Source organism: Aplysia californica, unplaced genomic scaffold (genome assembly GCF_000002075.1).
Source record: "Aplysia californica isolate F4 #8 unplaced genomic scaffold, AplCal3.0 scaffold00192, whole genome shotgun sequence".
Taxonomy (NCBI): Eukaryota; Metazoa; Mollusca; class Gastropoda; order Aplysiida; family Aplysiidae; genus Aplysia; species Aplysia californica.
This window is the reverse complement of record NW_004797462.1, coordinates 1,105,520-1,126,883: the sequence shown is the minus strand read 5'-3', so window position 1 is coordinate 1,126,883 and position 21,364 is coordinate 1,105,520. Positions and strand designations below refer to the sequence as shown.

Genomic DNA, 21,364 nt, shown 5'->3' with positions numbered 1-21,364 from the left:
GGGGGGGAGAGAAAGAGAGATGGAAAGAGAAAGGGGAGAGACAGACAGAAAGAGAGAGAGAGAGAAAGAGGGTCTTTATTTTTATAATAAAAATAATTGATTCCCGTCATTTTCTCTCTGCGTCCATTCCCAGGCTGACCCGGTGCAATACAGTCATTATTGTACACAATTTATGACCAGTCCCATCTTCCAAGTCCCACCATCTCTCACCTCTTGTTTCCCATGTACCTTGTCCAATTTTCTATATATCCCATATCCCAACTTTAATTCTATAATAAGGGCGCTTCGTTTTCCTTCATCATCTCATGGGAAGGAACACTTGAAGCTGGCCAAAATATTAAATAATATACGTCACTGTCGTCAATGACTAAAACCAGCAGACGCTCCCCCTAAACGAAGTTTAAAGCTTTAGTGCCGTGAACGTAGTGCCGTGAGCGTAGCCTGCAGACTATGTTCATGGCGCCGTGAACGTAGCCACTGCGATTCTTTTATTTTTCTACTCTCTTAAACAAATAATAGTTTTTCCAAATTAAAAGCTGTAACCTGCTGTAGATATCTAGATCTAGGCTAGGCCTTTTATTAAAGCCAGCTCTATTCGGACTCCAGTCCGAATATAATTTTTATCTATTCGGACTCAAGTCCGAATATGGATTTTATCTTTTCAGACTCGGGTCCGAAAAAAAGGTTTTACTTGTTCAGACCCACTTCTAAGTGAGTTATGTGAGTGTAAGGAGGTTACATAATAAATATAAATGTCGTCGCGGGATTTTACGTAAAACCAGAATTAGAAACTAGAATTGCATATTATTAGGACTGTGTCTGTGTCAAAAGTCAAAGGACTGCACTCTCATCAGATCTAGATCTACCCAATGGCAGTGTCTAAGTACACGGTCACTGACAACTCAAGGTCTTTCCACCACCACTATAGCATCATCATTACTTCCACCACCACTACAGCATCATCATTACTTCCACCACCACTACAGCATCATCATTACTTCCACCACCACTATAGCATCATCATTACTTCCACCACCACAATAGCATCATCATTACTTCCCCCACCACTACAGCATCATCATTACTTCCACCACCACTATAGCATCATCATTATTTCCACCACCACTACAGCATCATCATTACTTCCACCACCATTTGTCTTTCCACACGTTTAATTTCATTTTGTTGCGTATGTTATAGAATAGTTTTTCTGCAATTTTTTTTTTATCACATCGCACAAAACTGACAGCCGTGGCCTCCTCCCAACACCTCTTCCCCCAGCAAGCCGAAAGTGCGATCGAGATAACTACACGCAGTCTCATTGGTCGACATTTAAATATAATTAACTTTGCCCCCAGCAAGCTCAGCTCAACTTAGTCGTTCTGCTCATACTAATGATGCATGGAGGGCCAGTTTAGATAGATCTAGATCTAGATCTAGTAACTAGTAACTGGATATTAAAGTGTAAGCTCACGTCTCGACTGTTATATATCATCATAACCGAAAAAAAGTTCGTCATGCAGAAATTAAGGAACAAGGGTTGGAAGTCGGAACGGACGTCATGCTGGACTCAATTCAGAGTCCGAATATATATAATTTTTCTCTATGCGTACTCCGAACAGTTACTTCGTTTTTTAATGTTTTAAAAGCTAGATCTAGAGGTGTAAGTTTCTATAACCCAATTAGTATTAATATAGCTTGTCTATTATTTGAAACGAAGTGGCTAGCCGTACTTAGATCTAGGTTTGGCCCTATCGACTCAAGCCTGTTTAGTACACAGGTCTCATTAGATTTAGATCTAGATCTAGTACTTAATTATTCAGGTTCAAATACATGCAAGTCAGTAAGGCACCTTTTGGTTTTGTCTGAAATACAAATACTTTAGGCATTGCAAACTAAAAATTTCTTTTACAATTCAGACGGCTAGCCTGACAGTCTAGCCGTACTTATCTTAGGCCCTATTAACAAACGAACATTAACAAATCATTAGAAAACAAGAGGTTTAAAATACATGCACTGTCATTAAGGCATCTGGTTTCATCTCAAATTCAAATACTTTAGGTACTGCACACTAAAAATGTATATTTACAACGAAGTGACTATTTTTCTCCGAACGTTCGGAGAAATAGTGCCGATCTTTATTTCTCCGAACGATTTTCGGCTTCCGGTCTCGTGATTTTTTGCCTATTTATTGCGAGAGTTCGGCGCCAACTTTCATTCTGCCTCTGGTCTGGGAAGGAACACGTATCGCATGGCAAGCCCGCCTACAGACAACCTTCAGTAACACCCACCACACACCCACCACCATCATGCACATGTACACACACTAACTAAACATAACTAGTGGGCAACTTTTGAACGTATGACGAGCTGAACTGTGGATGGAGAGACAGTGTGAGTGAAAGAGCGGGTGAAAGGAAGAATGTGCGAGTGTATCCACAGGCGAAAGCAACTACAAGACGACGACACTGACCACCCCTGGCCTGGTCCACAGCTCACGAACAAAAGGAATGCAGCTCAGGCGGTGTTTTGCCTATATTATTGTCCATGGTTCGCAGGGAACAAGTGAGATTTTCTTTGTGTGTGCCTGGAGGGATGGGGTGGGGTATGAAAGTCATGCGGACGGGGATGAGCCGCGGGAGAGAACACGGGAATTGAATGAAAGAGTGAAACTGAAAGAGACGAATGACTCATGAGTCCTGGAGTGAATGGATCCTGTGTTTCTATTTTTGTATACTTTGAACTGTTACTGAATAAAGGCTGAAATAAAGCCCGAAAAATAAACAAACACACACACACACTCCTCACTCTCCACTTACTACCACACACAGACACACTCAAACACTCACACATACATACACACACACACACACAGGAGCAAATTTTTGGTTCTATATCTATTTCAATTTTCAACAGCTAGTCTAGATGAGATTTTTAGATGGGTGTAAAAACGTGAAAAAGAAAGGTTTCACAACAGAAAGAAATCAAAATTAGAACAGCCCATAAACAACAACAAACATTAATAAATAAGGGCGTGTGTCCACCTGTCCGAAGAAGATTGGCAGTTTTAACCCTAAATGTGCGTAATTTTAAAAAAAGTACAGGATATTACATGTAAATTATGGAATCACACACATTAAGGGGCTTGCCAGTGTCAGTGCAGCAGTGACAAACGCAGATGCCAGTTCTATGTGTCGTTATCAATAACCCTCCGTAGATCTAGATCTAGACAGCACACGAGTGAACACAACACATTACGTTTAAAAGCAGCACCCTTCATAGGCAACACGTCATATCTATAGCGAAAAACTGTTTGGAATTGTAGCATTTCTTTATATAAATATTTACGGCGGACATTTTTTGGACCGATTGAACCATATTGTATACGAACAATCTTTGGTAGGCCCATACTATAATTATAGATCTATATAATATCCGAAATTTGGGGGAAAGGATGGTAGGCCCTATTTCAGAGTGTTCGGAGAAATAGTGCCCAGCTTTATTTTCCTGAACGTTCGGAGAAATAGTGCCCAGCTTTATTTTTTCCCGAACGTTCGGAGAAATAGTGCCCAGCTTTATTTTCCCGAACGTTCGGAGAAATAGTGCCGGCCTATTTACAATTCAGTAGGCCTATTTTTTGTAAATGGTCAGTCTAGCCATCATATCTAGCCGTCATTAAGTACGGGGCTAGCCTCTTCCTATTTGAAAAGATTTACAACGGATGTTGAGTGAAGACTAGTAGAGTCTAGACTGTAGATATAGATCTATATCTAGATCTACCCTACCTAACTTTTACCTGAATGGGCAAGACGACGCGCATCGTCCATTGTTGATCCAGTGACATCTTTGTAAACAATTGTTCGTCCTATCTCCGCTGTCTGCAAGCAGGTATTGAACTCATCCACGTTGAACACTGTCGACATCGTTCACTTCTCAAATCAAAAGTCGAGCTTGAAATCAATCAAAATCAAATTAAATCAATTACAATCAGAACAGTCTAGATCTAGATCTAGAAGGCCACGCAAAGTATTAGATTTCTATACCCCCTCAAGATGTTGTTCGCTGTTCATGTCGTACTTTGGGCCCGGCGTTGACCTTTCATCATAAAGTAGGCTAGATCTAGGCCAAGTCAGTAAGAAGAAACCACAAGCGAACAGCTGATATCATCGAATGTTACGTCGAGTCTCCGGTTTGTTTCGTGGGAAATCTAGACTTGTCTCAACTTTTGACTCGAAGTTTTTTAGATGACCAAGGGGAAGTAACTGAATATTCGCGCACTTTTTATGGGTGCACAGGCTAGAGATCTATCTTAGCAACTGTCTCCTAAACCAAGAATATCGTGAAAAAGAAACCCAAAGCCAGCTGAGCCGATGAAATAAAAGTGTGAGAAGCGTGTTTTCTCATTATACTATTTAAATTTTGTAGTTGTGTGGTTTTTGCCTTTATTCATACAATACTTTAGGATTCATGCAGTCAGTGTTGTGTCTTGTCTCTGCCCTGTCCTGTGCTGTGTTACTGTTCGTTTCAGTTTCAGTTTTTTTAGATTTGGCCGTCACTATAGTATTAGGACTCGATTTTCAGGCTATTCTCACCCGTTGTGAAACAAGACCTGTTTTTCCTCATTTCGGAATACTGTCTATCGGTGGAGTATTTAAAAGCTAGATCTAGGCTAATATTTTCTTTGTTTTATAATTGCAGGAAGCATAGAGTTTGACTTGGAAACTGTCTGCTGAGTCGGGATTCGTCTGGTCCTGGACAGTGCGGTGTGACTTTGATAATGAGCAAGTCTCGAAACAACGGAGGTCCCCCTCCTAAGAAAAAGTTGAGGTACTGGTGACATTCTATTCTTTTACAATTCAAATTTACAGACAACTGTCTTTCATTCTCATTCATTAATTGTTTGTTATGTTGGGGGGAAAGCCATGTTGGGGTTGTTTTTTTTAAAGATTGTTTTCTGCTCAAATCATGGTCTCAAAAAGATTATTTAGCTTTGTCGCTTTGACTTAGAGGGCAGTAAATAAAGTTCTGTTTATGTAACATTGTGGACCGCATACACTGCTAGACTTATTATAAATGACTACCACCACCACTGTCGACTACCATCAGTTTCGCAGCTTGTAGAAAAACGAGGGTTCTGTCCTTCACAGTAGTTAAGTAGAGAATTATATATAGAGATCTATATATATATATATGATTTGTTTTATTCTTGCGAAGGTTTTGTTCACTTTATTTCTTTTATCCAACGAACTGTTACCGTTTCTTATTGTTAAATCGCAATTTTTTAAATACTTTTGAGATGTTTGACCTTTCAACTGAACATATTATATTGGAGATGGGTGAATGCTAATAATGACTAATCAGAGGTCTCGTCTCATCTATAAAGTTGCCTTAGCGGGTTGTTGGTGGGTGCTCCGGGTGTGAATCGCTCCTTTATTCTAATCTTCGGCTTTCAAGCAACCTTTTTATGTTGCAAGTTTAAAAGTAAAACTAAATTTACTTAAATTTAATATCTTTCCTTTCTATTGTTCTGATTTTTTTAAAAATATTTCCTGTCAAAGAAATGAGGAGGAGGAGGATGACGATCCCTCCAACTTTGAGGCCGAACTTGCCCTGATGGAAGAGATAGAAGCTGAAGGCAGGGACTCAGAACCCATGGAGGAAGAGGGGGATGGGCCACAGTGCGAAGGTACCACCACCTCCAACCCCAAGTGGGCTCGACCTGCTCTGCCACCCATCAACTCCTCCACAGACAGCATCACTTTCCAACAGATTGACCTGGACTTTTATGTTGGTGAGCTCTAGTTGTAGTCAGTGAAGACAGGGGAGCAAGGAGGGGGGATCCAGTCTGCCTAAAAAGCCTAATACGAGGTGTCCATTATGGCTGGATCGGGGCCGATCGCCCGACTTGGTCGCATGAAACTGAAAACAAACACGTTTGTTTTTTAGTCGGGCGATCGGCCCGATCCTGCCGTAATGGGCATCCATATAAAGGGAAATGTTGTAGAAGCTAACTGAAAGAGCATCATCATTGTCTATGCCTTCCACCCCTTGAAGGGTACAGACAAGCTCCTTCCATTTATCTCTGTCCTGGGCCATCCTTTCACCCCTGGCAGGGTACAGGCCACATACAAGCTCCTTCCATTTATCTCTGTCCTGGGCCATCCTTTCACCCCTGGCAGGGTACAGGCCACATACAAGCTCCTTCCATTTATCTCTGTCCTGGGCCATCCTTTCACCCCTGGCAGGGATAGGCCACATACAAGCTCCTTCCATTTATCTCTGTCCTGGGCCATCCTTCCAACCTCATTCCAAGTGGGCTTCATCTCTCTCATGTCCCTTTCCACACATCTCCTCGTTTCTCATGGCCTACCCCTGCCTCGTGCTCCCTGTGGGTTCCACTGCAGCGACTGTCTTGTGATGTTTCTGCTGGGCTTTCTGAGGGTGTGTCCCATACATCGCCACTTTCTTAGTCATATTTCTACTTCTATCTATTCTTTTGTCCTGTCCTTTCCCACAGCTTTCTTTAAATTCTTATTCTATCCTGCCAATTAATTCTTAGAGCTGACAGAGCAAAGAACTATAAATAAGACAATCACCAGTACAAACGGCACTTGCCATTTCCTCTCTGGCATTTTTTACTTCATAATGACAGTGAAAAACACCCAGCTCTCTAAGACCAATATTTTTTGTCCTTGGCGATTGGTGGCCGTCCTAGACAGTTTCAGCTTTATCCACTGTATTTTGGTGGCTCATCTTTACTAAGTTACTATCCTCATTTTGCCTCTACTTCTTTTGTATTATATTTGTTACTCTCTTGTGAACTGCTATTTCCAGGGTGCCTTGATAGTCGAAGCAGACTTTGTGCTGTTGAGGCTCTAGAGAGGTGAACAGAGTCAGCCTGATTCCCCGTTTGGACTTCTCTGTTGACAACCACCCCTTGTCGCTCATATGACCTTATGCAGTTGCGAGCACCGTAAAACCTTACCTTAACTAAAACTAAACCACTGTATTCTGGTGACCGTCTTGGAAGATTTCAGCTTTATCCACTATTTTTTTGGCTGTCTTAAACAGTTTCAGCTTTATCCATTGTATCTTGGTGGCTCTTCGAGACAGTCTCAACTTTTATCTTTATCCACTTTATTTTCCGCATGCAGGAACCCACGTGAAAGGAATGCCTGGTGCAACACAAGGCCCTGTCCCCATTGTGCGGATGTGTGGCATAACAGAAGACGGAAACAGTGTTCTGGCGCACGTTCATGGCTTCACACCGTACTTCTACGTTCCCGCACAGGCGGGCTTCAAGCAGGAGGATTGTGGGAAGTTTCTGGTGTGTTGGGTTTTGTTCTTTATTCCTTTTTTTTTTCTGTTTTTTTTTTCTTCTTCTTCTTCTTGTTCTTCCCTCCATCACCTTCTGAGGCTGTCCCGGACTCGGTGATTGGGAATTTATTAGAATGTCTGGACATTTTTATCAAATTTTTATTTTTACACTCAACCTCTTGTATGTCCATAAAAAACATTCCCATGTGAATTTTACTGAGAAAACATTGAATAAAGGCACAATATGTGTCATTTTTCTGTTTTCAAGGACTCTTTAGCTTTTGGAGTTACCATACTTTGGCAGCCATTTTCTCACTAATTTCACCACTGAAACCAGTCGACCACATTTCATTCAATCACAAATGGCAAATATCTTGAGTTCTATTCAAGAGAGTTGGATATTTATTCAACTGAAAGTAAGGCAAAAACATCAGCTTTCAGATGATACCAATAACTCCACATGCACAAAAATTGACGAGCGCCTGATTCCGACGTGTCGTGACACATATTATTTTGTGTTGTGTACAGGATGCCCTGAACTCTGCCGCCAGGAAAGATCTACGCTCCAACAGAGAGGGCATCATCCAGGCTGTGTTGGCGGTGGATTGCCTCATGAGGGAGAGTGAGTCGTAATTTCATCCAGCGTTACGGTTTTCATAGAGCAGCTGCCTATCTGTACGTTAAATAAGCGTATTTTTAATACGTTTTTGAGGGTACTGAAGTCCGTTTTTGTATTCAGAAATACGACCATAAGTCCACCGGAAATGTTGAAATTTTAAATTGGCTTAGTTTTAATAAGAGTTTTACGGCAATTGCATTGCAAGAGCTATAATAAGTCAATAAGCAGGGCTTGAAATAGTCCGCGGCACCCCGGCAATTTGCCTTGGTGCCTTTGCAATTTGCCGTAATGCCCTTAACATCAAAGGGTTAACCGCGGCAATTTTTGCCCTGCCCTTGTTTTTAGAAAATGTACCACCATGAAAATAAATCAATATTTGTTCTGTGCTGTCACTTTTGGGAAAAAAAGAAAAGAAAGTTTTAAATACAAGCATCTTGTCGGGTTCGCCGCCGTGGCAGGTCAGTGAACCTTAGTCACAAGGTACTGCATCGTGTGAGCAGCGGTAGTTGGGGTCACCAAAGTTCATTCAAAGTCTGAACATCGCAAAGTATGGGACTCCGGAATAGGGGGGGGGGGGGGGGGGCATTATTATTTTTATTTTTTAAGATACACTCATGGAAGAGAGAGAGGGGGGGGTATGAAGACATCCTGTTAGACTCGTCTGAAATTTCATCAAAGCTTCAGTCAGACACTGCTCAGCTTGACCATTGTGTCCATTTTGTCATGGCAAGTGCAAACACACTCACATTAACCAAACCTCAGCAGTGTTTGAAAAAAGATCTGGATGAAAAAGAAGACTGCAGATGTGAGAGAAAGTGCAAGTGTGATGATTACAAACATGAAAGATGTGTTGGATAAGCTGGTGCTGTGCTTGGAAGAAAGATTTTCTGGCACATCAGAAGATAAAGTTTTGAAGAGTGCAGGGATATTTGACAGGACAAATGTGCCTGAAACTGACAAAATGGATGAGCTGAAAGAATATGGTGAGACACAGATGGATGACTTGATAGCTCATTATGAGACTGCTTCAACACCAAGGATGCTCAACACTGAAAGTAAAGAAAGAGTGGCTCATGTTTCTCTCCGAAAGTCAGGGCTTAATACCTCTGAGTGAGAAGAAGACAAGGTCAGTCTTGAAAAAGCAAGAAAATTTCCCAATCTGTCTCATTTAGCTCATATAATCCCTGTTTCATTTGAAGAGGCGCATCCTTGGTGACTGAAGGCATTTGCTTTCCAGAGATATGCTTGAAAAGATCATGCTTATATGTCCCAATGGTCCTGAGATCAAGGAATTCCACCCAGAACACTGCATTGCCAAGTGGCAAGAGATTTGTCTCACAAATAGTAATAGACGTCCTGATAATACAGAACTATTCCCCGAAATCATCTTCTTTGGTGATACTTTTTAAAATCACTTTTGTGTTTTCCCAGAAGGGACAATCAAACAGTAAGCAAGTCTTTTTCTATATTGTGTGTGCCAACATATTTTCAATATTCTGATCACCTAGTGATTTACTTAGTTTTCATTCATGACTTTAGAAATTTTCCGATAACTCTATACTTTTGTTGAGAGCAAGAATAAATTGTATTGTTATTTATAGAAACGTTGTGATGCACGATCCAGTATTACCAACTTTAATCAACAAAATGATCACCTATAATTTTTGCCTTGGTGCCCTAGAAAATTGCCTGGGTGCCCTCTGATCTTTAGGCCCCAACGAGGCAATTTTTGCCTGCCCTCCTGAACACCTAATTCAAGCCCTGAATAAGAGAATGTTTGAATTTAACTTATAACTTATTTCGACCATAAATGGTCGCTTTTAAGGACAAGTGGGCTATCCCGAAAAAATCGAAGGGAAAGTTTTTGCCCTTTGTTCAGTTTCATTAAAAGACAAGGAGAGTTTTTCTCTATAACCAAACAAATATACACACCAATGAAACCAAACTTCTCCTAAAGGTAAGGCAATGCCCACTTTTGGTGTAGGTCAAGATTTCTGGAAACCCTCGAAATCTGGATTAGCCCGCTTGTCATTAAATGCGACCAAATCATCTCTGTTGTTTTGTTGTGTTGTGTAATATATTGATTCAAGTAATTCAGCTCAAAATCTAAATGGTGTCTTTGTTTTTGTGTAGGTATCTACGGTTACCACGGAAACAGGAAAATTCCATTTCTGAAGGTAACGGTGGCCTTACCTCGTCTGATCGCCCCGTGCAAGCGTCTCCTGGAACAAGGGTTTGTGTGCCCGGGCTACCCGCAGCACGCCTACCAGACCTACGAGAGTAACATCGACTTTGAGATCAGGTGTGCTTGACTTGTTTGTTGGTGGTTCAAGCTTTCTAGTTTTTGAAACATTTGTGGGAGGATCAGGTTTGGTTGACTTGTTGATGGTTCAATCTTTCCAGTTGTTGACACATTTGTGTGGGATCGTTGGAGGAATCAGGTTGGGTTGACTTGTTGATGGTTCAATCTTTCTAGTTTTTGAAACATTTGTGGGAGGATCGTTGGAGGAATCAGGTTGGGTTGACTTGTAACATTGAGCGTCCCTGAGTGGGTTTTGAAAAAGTTGTCAGTCATGCGTTTTGTTCCAAGCTTACCATTTGTGAGGTAGCGTGGTGAAATCAGGCGCTCACCAAAATGATGAAAGTCAAGAAACTGGCATTTTTCCACAGGTTTGGGAAATTTTATAGAATTTTGTTGGTTTTTTTTGGCTGAACACCTTTCATGTCCATTCAAGAACGCATTTCTGTGTGTGTTTTACTGAAAAACGTTGATTAATTTTTAAGTAAAGACATAAAAGATATAAATTTTCAGCTTCCTCGGACTCTCAAGCTAAGGAAATAAATCAGCTTTGGCTGCTATGTCCTGGCTACTTTTTCCTCTAAAACCTTGCGAGCCCCACCTCCTTCAATTGCCGAAATCTTGACTTGTATTCAAGATATTTTTTTCATCAAATGCATGGCAAATGGACAGGTTTTAAGATGATACCAATAACTCCATATGCCTGTGTTGTGTTATTGGGTTTTGATTAAAGGCTTACAACATAAGAAATTGTGAAGATGGAGACATGATAAACTCGTGTTGTTCCTGGGATAATCAAAACAGGAAGTTTTGTTTTTTTACTTTACTAATTGGCCAGGGACTGGTAGAGAATGGGGGTTACAATATTTGCCAGTTTGGCCAGACGACACAAGCATATATAACAGCCTCAAAATTGACGAGCGCCTGTGACGGCTGCATATGGCCTCACATTATAAAAAGATTAAAACTTGTTCATGGGGATCAGACAAACAAACTCAAAGAGCTCTATACCTGGGTTTTGTCCGATCTTCCCTGGAATACAGCAATAGCCTACTCACTATGTGCAGTACAACTACTTGCAACACCCTTGACAAGGTCCAAAACAATGCCCTTCGTTTTATAAATGGTGGCATGAGATCCACACCTACCGCCGCATGCGAAGTCCTTGCAAATGTTGAACCCCTGGGAATCCGCAGAGATAAAGCAGTTTTGGAGCTACATGAAAGAACCAAAAGAATGTGCCCCAACCACCCAAACAGGAAATTAGTAGAAACATGGAAACCAAAGAAACGAATTCAACAAAAGTCAATCATGCATCACATCACAGAACTAATGGAGAGCCACCGTCTACCACAAAACAGAAAAGAAACCAAAAGAGTCCACCAAAACATCCCTCTCCACCTTTCTTTAAAAAAGCCAATCATTACATCTCTCAAAGACAAGAGCACAAAATCGTCAGACTCAGTGACGCTGATGCTTGCATCACATCAAACAATCGACAGCTATTCAGATGACTGGATACACGTCTATACGGACGGCTCAGCATTCAAAGGCACAACCAAAGCCGGATATGGAATACTAATACAGTACCCAGATGGAAGTTCCAATGAGATCTCTGCAGCCTGTGGAAAGAAATGCAGCAACTACGATGCAGAAATGATGGCAATTGAAACAGCACTGTACCATCTCCGTACAGTTTTTGACACTCATCCTGGAAAAGCACAGAGTATTGTGATTTTCACTGACTCTTTATCAGTATTACAAGCCATAGAAAATGACCATTACTGTTTGGATCCCATCATCTGATAACATCCTGTGGCATCAACCTAGTAATGCAGTGGGTCCCCGGACACTCGGACATACCTGGAAATGACAGAGCAGACACACTCGCCAAACGTGGATCTAGACAGGAACAACCCAACACTCCAACTTCATACAACACTGCAAAACAAATCATCAAAAGCAACAACAAACAAGATTGGATGAATAGAAGGGCCCTGGGAAAGACAGGCAGAGCAGTTTTCAAACATATGACCACAACAAAAAAGAATGACAATATCATATCAACCGCCTTCAGAGAAAGAAACAGACCACGATCTTCCGCCTACGAACAGAACATGTACCGCTCAACTTCCACCTGAACAGAATAAACCCGAAACTTCCTCCAATGTGTCCCTTGTGTGACTATGCATATGAGACTGTGGAGCATCACCTGTTCCACTGCACAGCCCTAAATGACATCAGAGCTACCCTTCTCCCTCCGAGACCTAACATTGACAACACACTCTATGGAACTTTACAGCAACTGCAGCAAACCTGCACTTATCACTACATGGCATTGGACAGAAGGGCGAGAGCCCAGCTGTTTCTGGATCGATAACAACAACAACAACATAAAACTTGAAAAGATGACGAAAACACAGTCTCTTTCTTGCCTACCTGCCGGTAAACTGATTTATTGTCTTTTCTTTTACAATGAGATCTCGTGTGTATTCAAAACGAGATAAGATGTAACGTGTCAAGGAGAGGAAATAATTGTGATATTAAAGAATCTTTATTTCAACATTCGCAACATCGTTCATTCCCATTTTTAGTTTTCATAACAGCATTTATTCATTACAGCGCCCAATTCCACCGCGTTGTGACACATTTATAGTAGATGTTTTCTGTTCCCACGGCCAGGTTTATGGTAGACACCAACGTCGTGGGCTGTAACTGGATCGAGCTCCCCGCAGGCAAGTACAGCGTGAGATCCCACAAGTCGTCGAGTCTCGGGGTCGTGTCTCGGTGCCAGCTGGAGGTGGACGTGTCCTGGGAGGACTTCATCTCGCACCCGGCCGAGGGAGAATGGAGCAAGGTCGCCCCGTTCAGGATTCTCAGCTTCGATATCGAGTGTGCCGGTCGCAAAGGTAGCTGGACTTTACTTGGTCAGAGTTTGCTGTTGAGCGAGTGGAAACTTGCACTATACAATAGCCATCTATGATTACTAGGATTATATTATCTTGACCCACTTTGTTGTGGGTAGAGTCTCTGTTTTGGTTTTGAAAATTTGCAGGTTTGCCAACTGCCCCGGATTTTCTAAGATTGTCCTGGATTCTGTGATCAGGAATTTGAAAGCCTTATCTTATGCACCCCACCAAAAGTTGTCCCACTTGATGTGGTGATTTTGTTCAGGGTTGTGTCATTTCAAGTTTTATTGTAGGGTGTCCCTGATTGGGTATTTTAAAAGTTTATCCATCCTGTGTCCGCAGCAAGCCCAGAAAACTAATTTTTTTCCTCGAGAGAAAAAATACAAACTGTTTCATTCTTTTAACAATGTACCTACTTTATATATCTTTTCTTTTCTTTTTTAAAATACCTTTGAATTTGAATTGTTACAGAATATGTTCTTGAGTATAGAAACTGAAATATTCAGGAAACTGCAATGAAAAGATTTTTGGAAATTCTGGTATTAGTATGGCCTTGTTTATGTTTTCTTTAAATATATATGAACTTGCAAGGGGTTCCTTTATGTATGCATGACCTTGCGAATGTTTCCTTTATATATCTGTGACCTTGGCCTTGCTAATATTTCTTTTTTTCTCATCAACCAGGGGTTTTCCCAGAGGCGCACAAAGATCCGGTCATCCAGATTGCGAACATGGTGATCCGACAGGGAGATTCCGATCCGTTCATCCGGAATGTGTTCACGCTGAAATCGTGCGCGCCAGTGGTGGGCTCTCAGGTTTTGTCTTTTGAGAAAGAGTCGGAGCTCCTGGAGGTATGTAGTTTTTGTACCTCACTTTTTGAAATGACATGTGCCGAATTTTGATTTTTAAAATTTCACCGTAATTATATTAATTGGTGAGAGGTTGTTTGTTTGGGTTTTTTTAGGGGGGAGGGGGGTATATGATTTGTGGGTTTTGGGGTTGTTTTTTTAGGTTGTACATCATGTTTGTAAAATGTGTAATTGTGTGTTGGTTTGTGAGAGTGTTTGCGTTTCCAAAATATGTGTCTTTCTTTTTCTGTTGAGCCGATGGCACAACTCTGTTGCCTCAAAAACAAATGGGTTTGTTTTCAGTTTTAGTCGACCGAGTCGGGCCCCGTATGAGTGTAAGAATCTGCCACGTACCATTTTGATATGAGAAGTGACGTATGGCTGAGTCTTAAACTGAGCAAGTGGGTGGTTGGTGGGTGCTCTGGTGTGGTTTGCTTCTTCTTTCTTATCAAACATCTATCGTCCTTATCTCCCGTTCTTCTTTTTTATGTTTGTTACTCTCTTGTAACACCTCTAATCTTCTGGCGCTCATATGACCTTATGCAGTTGCGAGCACCGTAAAACCTCTACTAAAACTAAAATACGACAGGCCGAAGGGCTAGAACCCATATGGCCGCTGGATCAGAAAAGTAGAGTAAAAGTAAAAGTCCAACTGAGTCTGTGGTTTCAGCATAAAGCTGTTGTCAGAGTAACCGTCAGTGTGTATAGCTCTTTAGAGTATGTATCTAGATATAACTCTGAAGGTTTTGTCATTAAATTCCTGCCTGTGGTTGAATGATGCATCTGATGTGATATGTACATTTGTCAGCTTTACTTCTCTTTTCATATTGAAGTTTAATGAGAGTAATAAAAAAGTAATATGTAATTGAAATTTCTATGTATACATGTACCTGCATGTGTTTTTACAGTCCTGTACAGCCAAGAAAAGGTTCCCTCTGGGATAATGCAGTATTTTCTTATCTGATCTTTTCTTAACTGTTGGGTCTATCTCTCTCCAGAAATGGGCGGCTTTTTTCAGGGAGGTGGACCCAGACATCATCACAGGGTACAACATCCAGAACTTTGACTTTCCCTTCCTCATCAACAGGTCCAACCATTTGAAGGTTTGTGCTCATTTTACATCAGAACACAGAAAGTAGGTCGAACACAACAGACTCGAAATCACACCTCCGTTGAGCTGTGCCTACTGTCCTGCTTTTTTTTTTTTTTTTTTTTTCCTTGTTTGTTTGTTTTTTCTAAGATATCCCTCGAACTACGGATCCCTCTATCCCCCGGGGCAGTGCCACTGACTGAAGTGTCTTTAGGCCATTCCTAAAGGGGGGACATTTCTCATTCTTATGCACAGTAGAACTGTAAATGGGCTGATTCATCAATGTCACGCTCATAACTGTGCCTGTACTACAACAGGGAACTGCTGCTTTTTCTTTCCTAATCCTTACTATCGTCATTTTCCTCTACTTCTTTTGTATGTATGTCACTCTCTTGTGACCCACTATTTCCGGGGGTGCCTTGATAGTCGAAGCAGACTTTGTGCTGTTGAAGCTAGAGAGGTGAGCAGAGTAAGTCTGAATCCATGTAAAGACTTCTCTGTTGACATCCACCCCTTGGCGCTCATATGACCTTGTGCAGTTGCGAGCGCCGAAGAACCTCAGCTAAAAAAAACCATCACTCGAACTACCGAGGCCGGTCCGAACGAATTCGAGCTATCGGTGTTCTACTGTATTTCCTGACTTGCTGACATTTACTTTCTCTCTGTGCCGCGGGTACGTAAGACGTTGAACCGTTGACATCATGTTTGTTTTGTCTGTCTGTGGCTGCTTCCTCTGACCTTGATACGTCCGGACCCTGGCTGATTGCTTGTCTCTTCTCTCATGATGCGTCTGTAACTATCAGTTGGTCTACCTCTTTTACTTTTTGGTCTCAAGTGCCATGTCTAAAGGGATATTTTATTCCCTGGGGCAGTGCTACTGACTGAAATGTCTTTAGTCCATTCCCAAAGGGGGGACATTTATCATGTTCTTATGCACAATTGAATTGTAATCGTAAATGGGCTGATTCATGTCATGCTCATAACTGTGCCTGATCTACAACTGGGAACTGCTGCTTTTTCTTTCCTAATCCTTACAATCGCAATTTTCCTTTACTTCTTTTGTATGTTTGTCACACACTTGTGACCCACTATTTCCGGAGTGCCTTGATAGTCGAAGCAGACTTTGTGCTGTTGAAGCTAGAGAGGTGAGCAGAGAAAGCCTGATTCCCTGTACAGACTTCTCTGTTGACATCCACCCCTTGGTGCTCATATGATCTTATGCAGTTGCGAGCGCCGTAAAACCTCTACTAAAACAAAACAAAACAAGTACCATGTCTAAAAGGACATTTTTGTCTTTAGCATTAAAAAAAACCCACATTAAAACTCTGTGGTTGGCTGGTGGTCTGGTGTGGCTTGCACCTCCTTTCCTATCAAACATCTATCGTCCTTATCTCTCCTTTTTTGTGTACCTTATCCTCTTGTAACACCTCTATTCTTCGCCACTATGACCTTGTTGTATTGCAAATGCCGTAAAACTCTACTGAAACTAAAAGCGATGCACAATATTTTTTCTCAGGTCAAAGACTTCTCCTATCTGGGTCGCATCAGGAACACGGTGTCGATCTTGAAGGACGCCACTTTCCAGAGCAAACAGATGGGCAAACGAGAGAACAAAGTGCTCAACATCGAGGGTCGCGTCCAGTTTGACCTTCTACAGGTCAGAGGGTTATAAGTAGATACGGTGGAGTCTGCTGAAACCAAACCCGCACCCAGTTAATCCAAAAATAGCAGGAAACCAAAAGAAAAGAAAATCCTTTCCGCTTTTTTTTTTTTTCAATTCTATTCAAGCAACTTTTCTATACTGAAAACTCGATAAAACTGAAATAGTTGTTATTGATACAGTATAAAACTGAAGAAAATCTAGCAGTCCTGCAGATTTCGGTTTAAGCGGACTCCCCTTAATGTAATAAATTAAACTTTATAGGTCCTCATGGGGGGTGTCTGGGTTACAACGACAAACATACATAAATACATATATTTGTTAACACATAAATATGCTTTCAAAGAATACCAAATTCACAACATTACACCAATGCTGACAATTTTACAAACATGCCATTGCTAGTGGCCACTTCAGTCACCAGTTTTTTTGTTCTTTTTTTAGCTAGGGTTACTCAGGGCTGCTCATCATTATGAATTTGGTGGAGTTGTTCCCATTTTTGTGCAATTTTAGGAAAATACGATCGTAACACCCCATGATTTTGATATTTAAGAATTTATTTGCCATGTCGCTTCCCCCTACCCGTCCCCACTCTGGTGCAATGTAAGAAAACCAATCAGACCCTGACTGTTAGTTTTAGTGTGTTAGTAAGTTCCAGGTTTTTTCATATACATGTACATATATATTGACATTTTTTCACTGTCCTTTCGTGTATAGTTAATGTATGCTTGTGAAAGTTCTTTTTGTGGTGAAACTTTTTTTTTGCTTCTCTGAAATATTTTTTCTTGTGTGAATGATTATGTGATTGGTGTAAAGCGCTCAGAGCTTTTATACTAGTATGGGATAGAGCGCTATATAAATGCAATCTATTATTTTTATTATTATTATTATTAACTTTCTACACATCTACTCACTGCATCACTTATAGCTGTCTAACACCCTCTGGGCATCGGTAGCTTAGTGTTGAGACTACTCTACTGGACTCATAATCATGAGATTGCAGGTTCAGGGGTTCGAGCCTTTCCTTGGTCCGACGTTGTGTCCTTACAGAAGGCACTTTACACAAATTTCCCACTTGGCTCAATCCTTTCGGAGACGGACGTTAAACTAGGAGACCCCGCCTCTGAACCCGTCCAGGCCCAGACACTTTTGTGTACTCCCTAACCCCAGTCCCAGCCAAGTGGGTGGTTGGCGGGTGCTCTGGTGTGGTTTGCTTCTTTCCTGTCAAACATCTATCGTCCTAATCTCCCCTCCTTCTTTTTTGTGTTTGTTACTCTCTTGTAACACCTCTAATCTTCGGCACTTATATAACCTTATTGTGTTGCAAGTGCCGTAAAACTCTTACTAAAACTAAAAACCACCATATTAAAACAACCGTTCTTTGTTCCAAAGTTTGGTTGTTTTCCGTGATGTGATGAATGTTTTCCGCGACGCCCAAAAGGGTATAAGTGGCGGATAAAAGTAAGTAAAGATGAAAGTTTTCCATGTATTTTTGTACTTCCAGATTTTGCTGCGAGACTACAAGCTCCGGTCGTACACCCTCAATGCCGTGTCTTTCCACTTCCTCCAAGAGCAGAAGGAGGACGTGCAGCATTCTATCATCACAGATCTACAGGTAATGAACACCTGACCAGTACTCCCTTACCTTACTTTACTTTTCATCAGAGCTACCCTTCTCCCTCCGAGACCTAACATTGACAACACACTCTATGGAACTTTGCAGCAAACCTGCACTTATCACTACATGACATTGGGCAGAATAGCGAGAGCCCAGCTGTTGCTGGATAGATAACAACTTATCTTTTCTTTTCTGATCCAGCGGCCATTTGAGTTCTAACCCTTCGGCCTGTCAATATGGCAAAGAATTTACAGGTTTTTATCAGCTGTGTTTTGTCGCTGTATAGAGTGTTTCCGATGTCTGGGGAGGCAGGTAGGTAGGTACTACGCAGGTCACTAAGTGCAGGGCAGGTAAAGAGGTGGTGTGATACTGTTTCATCCTGGCAGTCGCACAGCGGGCAGTCGGGTGGGGTATCCTTGGGGATCCTATTTAGGTAGGAATTCAAGGAGATGTGTTGTGTTCGCAGGCGAAAGCAAATACTCCGATAAAATCAGAGTCCCCATGTGTGTGTGGGGGGGGGGGGTTCCCCTAGTTTACTACATAAACATTTTTTTCGATAATCCTAACATATTGATTGTCAAAATAAATATCAAGCCTTGCTATGAACGAATGTAAAAACAACCTACTTGTGTCCCACGCGAATAACCAGCGGTTCAGTCAGCAGGTTTCGGTTTTAAGCAGGGGACTCTACTGTGTTATTTTCAGGCTGATTTCAGTTTTTACACGCACTCCTTTGTTATTTGTGAGGCAGCTTGATGAAATCGGGCGCTCTTCAAAATAATCAAAGTGAAGAAACTGGCATTTTTCCACAGGTTTGCAAATTTTATCGAATTTTTTGTTCAACACTTTTCATGCCCATTAGGGAACACATTTCTGTGTGGATTTTACTGAAAATCGTTGATTTAAGGCAAAGGAAATAGTTGATCTTTGGTGGCCATTTTCTCACTAATATTACCTTTGAAACCAGGCCACTCCGCCTCCTTTAATCGCAAATATCTCGACTTCTATTCAAGATAAATGGATATTTTTTTCATCAAATACAAGACAAATGAACAACCTCTCTAAGACGATACCAATAACTCCATATGCCCAAAAATTGACGAGCACCTGATTCCACTGCGTTGTGACACATTTTCAGAACGGAAACGAGCAGACGCGGCGTCGTCTGGCGGTGTACTGCCTGAAGGACGCCATCTTGCCCGTGCGTCTGCTGGAGAAGCTGATGTGTGTCATCAACTACATGGAGATGGCGCGTGTAACGGGCGTGCCGCTTCCCTTCCTCCTGTCCAGAGGTCAGCAGGTCAAGGTCATGTCACAGCTGCTGCGGAAGGTGAGTGATGCACTGTAAGGCGCCGCCTCGGAACTATTTTGTCCACAGTGTCGTTATCACTCAGTGCCAGATCTGCGACAGACATCGGCGATCATGGTTCTCTATTCATTCATTTGCTCGGATACTCTCAAAAAAGCTGTCCCCGTGGTTTTATGCATTCTGCATAATTTAGCCAAATTTGATCATTTTTTGCATAATTTCTGATTATTTTCCTTTATCATTCTATGTTAAAATTAACAGAAATGCATAATTTCACATTTTTGGGCTCAGTTTGCATAATTTCAGAATTTTTCTTGCATAAAACGACGGGGACAGAAAAAGCTAAGTTTCCCTGATCTTTCCCCGTTACCCATCTGTTTAGGTTCCCTAAGTAGGTTGTTCTGGGCCTACCCCTGCCTCGTTCGCCTTCAGTTTTGCCAGTGAGAGCTAGATGTTCAAGAACCTTATGTCTATTCAGGTGTCCAGAGTGTACCTGTGACCCGCTATTTCCGGGGTGCCTTGATAGCTGAAGCAGATATTGTGCTGTTGATGCTAGAGAGGTGAGCAGAGTAAGCCTGATTCCCTGTAAAGACTTCTCTGTCGACACCCACCCCTTGGCGCTCATATGACCTTATGCAGTTGCAAGCGCCGTAAAATCTCTAGTAAAACTAAAAGAGTGTACCTAAGTAAAAAGGCACTTTGGACAAAATAGTTTTCAGGCGAAGGAGTTTTGGAACGATCTTGTGCCACAATCAATATCTGCCTAATTTACTACAGGTGGATATTCCATCTCAGAATGTACGGTCAATTATAGCGGGTGGTTGGAGGGCGCCACTGGTAGGTCCGACTACCTCTTTACTTTCCCTGTGTTGTTTCTGTCTGTCTGTCTTACTTACTTTTTCCCAGCCCTAAATGACCATTTTTGGGTCGATGCACTTCTCTTTACTCAAACAAAACAAATGATCAATTCATTTTTTTAAAGTGCCTCGTAAAAAAAATTTTAATTGGAGGTAAGTCTTTTTTCAGCAGTTGCTCCCTCCGTGGGGAATTCCCTCACACTGCGTTTTATGAGAAAGCGCCCGCCTTTGACCGCATTACAATCTGGTCCAAAAACACATTTATTCAAATCTCTTTATTCCCTTTTTCACTCACTTTATTCACACTTTATTCACTTTTCACTTTATATTCACACTTTTTCACTTTATCCACTTTCCACTTTATTCACACTTTATTCTCTTTTCACTTTATTCACTTTCCACTTTATTCTCTTTTCACTTTATTCACACTTTATTCTCTTTTCACTTTATTCACACTTTATTCACTTTTCACTTTATTCACACTTTATTCACTTTTTTCCTGTATTCCCAGGCTAAAGAACAAGACCTGGTCCTGCCAGCACACAAAGTGGAGACCGGGGATGAGTACGAGGGTGCCACGGTCATCGAGCCAGTCAAAGGGTAGGCAGACGTGCTAACTGTCCAGAATGTCCCACTTAGATGACCTTATTATGTTGCAAGTGCCGTAAAACTCTTACTAAAACTAAAATGTTTTCTCTTTACTTTACTTTGTTTCTTTCTGTCTTTGCCTCTCTGTGGCTTGTCCTATCAAACGTTTTTCGTTTGTCCTGTCAAACGTTTTTCGTTTGTCCTATCAAACGTTTATCGTTTTTCCTATCAAACGTTTATCGTTTGTCCT

The 21,364-nt window shown here is 41.5% G+C and overlaps 2 protein-coding genes across 2 annotated transcripts in view; one reads left to right on the top strand and one right to left on the bottom strand.

Moving 5' to 3' along the window:
- LOC101852626 overlaps positions 1-4,199 on the bottom strand; it is a gene marked incomplete in the record, with an annotated part of 17,561 nt that extends 13,362 nt beyond the window's left edge. The window contains 1 exon segment of the mRNA XM_005098756.3: positions 3,797-4,199. Within this exon segment, the coding sequence (XP_005098813.2) occupies positions 3,797-3,923 (127 nt within the window).
- Positions 4,200-4,283: 84 nt separating this feature from the next.
- On the top strand, positions 4,284-21,126 carry LOC101852408 (DNA polymerase delta catalytic subunit; the record flags this gene model as incomplete). The annotated part of the gene is given in 13 exon segments (XM_005098755.3): positions 4,284-4,383; positions 4,699-4,827; positions 5,559-5,791; positions 7,155-7,327; positions 7,846-7,939; positions 10,070-10,238; positions 12,918-13,144; positions 13,829-13,995; positions 14,991-15,095; positions 16,599-16,739; positions 18,247-18,357; positions 19,499-19,690; positions 21,038-21,126. Coding segments are annotated over 12 exon segments (1,751 nt in total), but the record flags the coding sequence as incomplete, so codon positions are not given.
- Positions 21,127-21,364: the final 238 nt, after the last annotated feature.